The sequence below is a fragment of the Habropoda laboriosa genome, unplaced genomic scaffold (genome assembly GCF_001263275.1).
Source record: "Habropoda laboriosa isolate 0110345459 unplaced genomic scaffold, ASM126327v1 scaffold40, whole genome shotgun sequence".
NCBI lineage: Eukaryota > Metazoa > Arthropoda > Insecta > Hymenoptera > Apidae > Habropoda > Habropoda laboriosa.
The window spans coordinates 5970552-5977589 of NW_017100231.1; the positions used below are offsets into that span (position 1 = coordinate 5970552).

General features: G+C 29.1%; 1 protein-coding gene across 1 annotated transcript; it reads left to right on the forward strand.

Annotated features, from left to right (window-relative positions):
- Positions 1 to 1926, forward strand: LOC108571606 (CMP-sialic acid transporter 2). The gene is made up of 6 exons (XM_017933682.1): positions 1 to 91; positions 448 to 562; positions 642 to 688; positions 1027 to 1166; positions 1242 to 1397; positions 1477 to 1926. Exons 1-6 carry the CDS (start codon positions 1 to 3, stop codon positions 1924 to 1926), a joined length of 999 nt encoding a protein of 332 aa, XP_017789171.1.
- The last annotated feature ends 5112 nt before the right edge of the window (positions 1927 to 7038 follow it).

Here is a 7038-nt window from a genome sequence, read left to right on the forward strand (position 1 = left end):
ATGATGGGAACCATCAATTGGGAGGAATTATTTCCGGGAAGATGGAGCCCTGCCATTTTTATTTCATACATGGCCCTTTTTGTAAACCAAGGTATGTATGAGTATGGTTAAGTACCTTTATGTTTATGGTTTTTTTCCACAAGATCTGTTAGTATTTGACAAACAGAAGCAATAAAGAGCGATAAACGCTGTGGTGACAATGAAATACAGAAAAAACTGAATATGAAATTATATGTAATTATCGATAACTAGACCTGTTATTTTGCCGGTTTTTAAATGTGTATGTGATATATGAAAATTAAATAATTATACGGAATGATTACTGAACTTTGATAAAAATTTGTAGTAAGCATTAATTTTTTTATGTTGTTTTACGATTTATATTAGGTTTTTAACTTTAAATAATGTATTGTCAATGTATGAGTTGTAAAATTATTATTGTTGTAGGTATTATTATAACTTGGTCTCAGAGAGATGGGCATTATGAATATAATATTGTTATGGTAGTATTGATGACAGAAGTATTAAAATTATTTACTTCAGTAATACTGTATTGTAAAGAGTAAGTAGGATAATTAAATTGTACAATATATCTGTGTCTTACTTGAATATTTTTTATATAATTATTATTTTATTTTCAGCAATAGTTTTGCAACTTTATATCAAGAAGTGAGAGGCCATAAAAAAGGTAAATACATATATTCTTTGAGGAATTGAAAGATTTGAATTAGTTGCATAAATTTACAAATAAAGTTTTAGATAATAAACAATATATAGAATGGATCAAGGATTTTAAATAATCATATTTGTATCAATAGAATATAAGATGAATTTCTTATAATTTTGAAAAGTACACAATATAATACATATGTGTATCATATGTGTGACTGAAATGATTAGTTATGTAATCTGATATTAAAGTGTAGTCATATAATTGTACAATCATTTTTTATCAAAACTTATTAGACAAAAAATTAAGCCTAGTTTTTAAAATAAATGTTATCATAATTAACCTTTTTATTTTAGTGCTGCTACTATACATGATACCATCATTTTTGTATTGCTTATATAATAATCTGGCATTTATCAACTTGGCTGCATTTGACCCAACAACTTATTATGTTTTATTACAATTTCGTGTTGTCATGACAGGAATTATTTTCCAGGTACATATCTGATACTTTTCTTGTGGCATAGACTAGAGCAAGAAAATGTATTTTCTAAAACATTATTCCTTTTAGGTTGTTTTTAACAAAAAATTATCACTAAAACAATGGCTTTCACTAGTATTATTAACTATCGGTTGTATGGTAAAGCACATAGACTTGGATTATAATGTTAACATATTTAATACCAAAATTAATTTAAATAGTAATGTAATTTTAGTATTTGTTCAGGTATGTATACTATTATTAATTACTAACGATACTATATTTTATTGATGAAAATAAAATATTAATATTGAAATTTTTTTAGATGATGTGTTCTTGCCTAGCTGGAGTTTACAATGAATATCTACTTAAAGAGCAAGGAGCAAACATTAATATTTTTGTACAAAATGTATTTATGTATATTGATAGTATTTTTTGCAATCTTGTAGTTTTTATATTATTCTTTATATGTGAAAATGACGCCTCTGATATGTTGAATAACGCTGATTTTGGTATACTTATGCAACCAAAAGTCATTATAATAATGTTGAATAATACAGCGATCGGGATTATTACGAGTCTTTTCTTAAAAAATTTGAATTCAATACTAAAGACGTTCGCCAGCGCATTAGAACTGATATTTACAGCGGTTCTATGTTGGCTAATATTCAGTATTTCGATTCATTTGAACACAGTGATATCTATTGCTATGGTGAGCTATTCTGTGATACTGTATTCACAAAATCCAGTACAAAATGCTCGAACCAAAGAATGAACGAAGGCTGAAAGTTTAGTTTAGGGTAAAAGTCAATTAAATTTTTTGTTGATTATACTGTACATGAAAGTATTTTACCTAATGCAAACCTGTTATTTATGTGTTCGTCGTGCTACGCTTTATTGTAAAGTTTTATACATGAAGTTATAGATTTAACTAATACAGATGAAATTTTATAGAAGAAGTATAGGAAACATGATAAATTTTGTTATATAGTAATGAACTATAATTAACTATTTTGTTTTTAAATATTTATGGATATATTTTTAATATTCTGTGTTACTCAGTTGAACTGTAAATTTATACATCACAATTAAGTTTAATTTAAATGTCACATTTTAATGCTGAAATACAAGGAATGCTTTAATGTATATAATAAGTAGTTTTTAATGTTACATGATATTTATAAGAAAAGACTATGATTAGATTATACTTCGAGTTTTATACATTACACTTTTTAAAAATCCACGGACGATTTCTTTTTTGAAATCATCATTTATTCACATACATATGTATATGTTAATTAACATACATACGCATACACATAAAATGATTAAAGTAAAACAATCATAAATATAAGTGTATACTCTTCTAAAATATTAGAGGACTACTTATTATTACCTCCTTGTTAAAATGTGTTTACAATTTGTTCTGTGTTTCAAAATTATTATACATATGTACATGTTTTTTATACTAACACTTTTTTTAGTATATGCAAAAAATAAACGATAATATTTAATTTACAAAATACAATATGAATATATTTACTTATATTTACAGTACAATCCATTGAAAACAGTTTTATTATTCGGAAAGATTGTTGTAAAAAGAAAGAATAAATTTATAATATCAATTCCGTTTTCATAATTTTACCTATACATATAATTCGATATTGAAACAACAAATCTACTTCCTGTTTCTCATAAGTGATTTTAATATCTGTACTAATAATAGCAAAGATATTCTCCCTCATGTATACGGGTATACCGTTAAATACTAACTTATGATAGTTTCCAACTATCACAATATTGATGGAAATTTTACCTTTTATCAAATTCAAAAAGATTAATTTGTATTAAATAACAATAGCAATTTATTTAAAAATTGTTATATTTTTTATACACGAACTGTTGTGTCTCTTCTAAAATATTCGAACGATCAAATTTATTAAATAATATCTATAACGTTTACGCGAATACAGTTACGAATTTAAAAGGAAATTCTTCGATTCGTTTAAACTTTATTTGGCGGGAAAATTTGGCTCACCGAACACCGACGAAATTCAGGTACTGTCACATTACCAAGTTCGAAGGACGTATATTACTCTTGATTTCATTCGTTCTCGCTGAGATCCGTTATTCTTGCAATTCCGCCTGTGATTACAATACACATATCTACATAAGACCATTTTTCGAGAAGTGGGGAGGGTGGTCGATATTACCTGCAAACCACCTTGCTTTTAGAATAGAGTGGCAGCAGTCACATGCCGGCCGTCGACACGTGAAGTTCCTGCCGGTTTGTTGTTTCAATTGTCGTGCCGTTTATTATAAAATGTGCGTTCGAAATAAAACGAAAGACTCTGTATACAATATAGCGAATCGTATTACGAGAGTTAAATAAATGTGAAATATGTGTTGTTACAGTTAAAAAATCGCCTTCAACGTTAATAGATAAGTAAAAAGTAAGTTATATACTTTTGCATGTGAGAATATAATTTCTGCAATACAGCTCGTTGTAATTCAATGATTAAAATTATTTTATATTTACGTTTATGAAACACATATCGCGATCTGAATAAGTTTCTTTTTTCGTAAAATGTTTTAATTTTGTGGTCACGACAGTTCGTATAGAAAAGTATATACGGATAAAATATAACAGTTTATAACAAAAGATAATATAGTAAAATTACTTTCTTTTTTAAACAATGTTTGAACAAAGAAGTAGTTAAGGAATTATTTTTCATACTACTTATAGAAACTAATTTGGGTACCCTCGCTCATTTATTTAAATGTAACGTTTTCAATCACGTGACAGTTAACGAAATGTCACTGACGCGATTAGAAAATCGCGCCAAATGATGATCGAAAGTTTATTTCAACTAATAATGCCTAACATTGCAATGATATAAAAATAGTTTCACGTTAATTTTACGCTATTTCTACATTAATACAGAGATAAAAAAAAAATTCATCGTTTTACACAAAACAACTGTTTCTTTGACACACCAAAGTAACCTTTCTAATAACAAAGAGGTCAATGACATTAAACAAAGTTTCTCAACTATATATAACGTCGTTTAATGCACCACGAATGTTCTGTCAACGTTTCGCGGGGGGTCGAAAATCGACGACGATAGCTCGATAACATCGTTCGACGATATGCACACGTGAAAAAAAAAATGTACACGCTCGTGCTGTCGGGGAAAAATTTCACGGTTGATGCGAAGTTAAGTGCGCGTTGGAAAAGTATTCACCCTTCTTTACATCGTCGAGAGTGGACAGCCCCTTTTTCTCTCTCACGTCTCTACCCGGACGCACGCATGTTTTCTTTGGATTATGCAATCGCCTTTCGTGTGTACTACTTTTATGCAGCGTTCGTGTCGCAAGATTCGATGATAAATTTCACGATTTTGCCTCGATGCTTTTTTTTTTAAATATTAGCTTCAGGATAACGTGGCTCGTTGGCATAATGCTTCAGGACGAAAACCACACGGTTGATTTCGCTAGACTGCCAATTAGAAACGTCGCGTTTTCTGTGGTTCATGAGGGCCTCAGAAACGTGTAAAACACAGAGGGGGCAGAATTGTTGCAGATACCCGTGGATATCGTATCTTGACATCTTTATGGCTTGTACCTTTCTTTTTCGTAATTGTTTTACAAGTGAATGTTTAATTGAAAATGTACTTTTGTAATGTTAAAAATGTGTTAATTTGTATATACTCTGTTTTGAGATTAAATAAAGATGATTATTAAAAATATTTTGGGGACATTATTTATGGAGGTTATGTGCGAAATTATGCACAATGATATTGAGAATTATTCTTTAGTACTTTTATGAATGTATACACTAAGATTTTTATAGGTTACTTTTCTATAATTGTTTAGAATAGGAATAATCATTTTAAAAAATTAAGTGTCATTGTATTTACAATAAAAACTGCAAAAATAAAAGTTTCTTTATTTTATTAGAACACACTTCTAGATTAAGTTTTGATAAAAAATATTTGATGTTTGGAAAGAAATTGCTAATTTTTCTAATAAAAGGAAGGTTAGCGTTTTAATCCACATTGAAGGAATCTAAATTAATACTGAAACGTGTTTCGTGACTACGGTGATTGATTCTGTAACTGAATCCGGAAGAGGGATGCGTTAGTGCCTAACTGGTTAAAGACTTACCAATGTCAATCATTTCATACATTTGTACGTAGCTGCTGTCGGAAGTGAAAAGAATATCGTTGATCGGTTATTGCGGAAGTCAAGACCTAACGTTAGATCCATGGAAATATTGATTAGTACCGAAGCAATATATTCGTATTAAAGCTACGAAAATAATCGAAAATGTTAAGTTATAAATAATTTCATAGTAATTAATTTTTTATAAGAAAAACATTTGTGGACAAAATTATTATTTTTTTCTACATATTATAGAATCAAGTGGTTAGAGGTTATGTTTACGTACAGTTAATCGTAATTGATAATTTAATAATCTTGTCATAAATGTATAATAAAGTAATAAATATTACTGTGTAATTTTCTAAAGGGGGAAAAGTATTCACATTTCATGAAAAATTCACGCGTAAATTAAAACGGTCCATTTACATTTATTACAAAGTTATAACGAAACAATAGGTTAAGTCAGACTCGAAAAGAGTTGCAAGGTTACGCAAGTTTCGTCAACGATATACAATAACGTAGATGATATATCTAGGTGAAAAAGAAAGTATAATTTTCAGTGACGCACCTGTTATAGCCGTGTAATTCACCTTCCATACGCTTCATTGAAAATTAAAGGACTGTAATTTTAGCGTTTACGCTACTGTTGCACAAAATATGACGTAACAGTTGTCTAACGATTTCATAAGAATGTTACTTTTCAAGGAGGTTAGACTAATATTAGAAAAACATAATTTCTTTGATTAAATAAATGAAATTTATATTATGTAAACAATTAAAGAATATACTTTCCTATACATATGTATATATGTATACTCTGAGAAATATAATTTTTGTTATTTGCAAGAATTAAAATAAATATTCAGTTATTTCTTTTAGTGTTTTGTTTAATTTTATTCAATTATCAAAATTAAATAGTAATTTGTAATATATCTTATAATTAATTGATAATTCCATGAACCAAGAATGCAATTACGACCTAAAAATTGTACTATTTAAGACGTATTCATAACAGAAATTATTCAAAGTTACCTTGCCTAAGTCTATACGTTTGAAACATACGTATATTATAAATATCGTACATGTACATACATCGGGTAGTTAATAGAAGTTAAATATTGCATTACATTAGTAGTTTACGTTGCAATAGTAGTTTCTACTACTCGAGTCATTTCGAAACTCCGTAGAAATTCCTTGATAGCTTGGCGGGTTGCTCGTCGCAGGGCGTCGAAGGTCTTCGTATTCCAATCTCTGTTACTAAAAAAACGAAGGAAACTTGGATACAAATGTTCCTTTCATTATCCCCTGTCACTCTTTTATAGTTCCAAAATTGTATGCATACATTCGAAAGAATTATTTTTCAAAATTGATAAATCAATGTAATGAAAAACAAAAAAGTCCATAACTTCTTTTTAGAAGCAGCAAACTTCTTAATTGTAACGAAGCGAAAAGAAGTAGAAAATTTTTCTAATCGACGAGAAGAAATTCGCGACAAAAAATTTTTTTTTTACGCCTTATACATAGAACGGTACAAGTACATATATGCGTATATCAGCATTACAGCTGTATCCACAGCAGCCTCTCCGAGTAAATATCTAACGAATCTGTCAATCAGACATCTGCTTGCGTGACTCAATGAACGATCCGGAACCAGAGGAGCGTTCCTTGTGGAAGACGATGAAGGGCCCGTGGTTCCCGTGGGATGAGACGTAACGGTGGC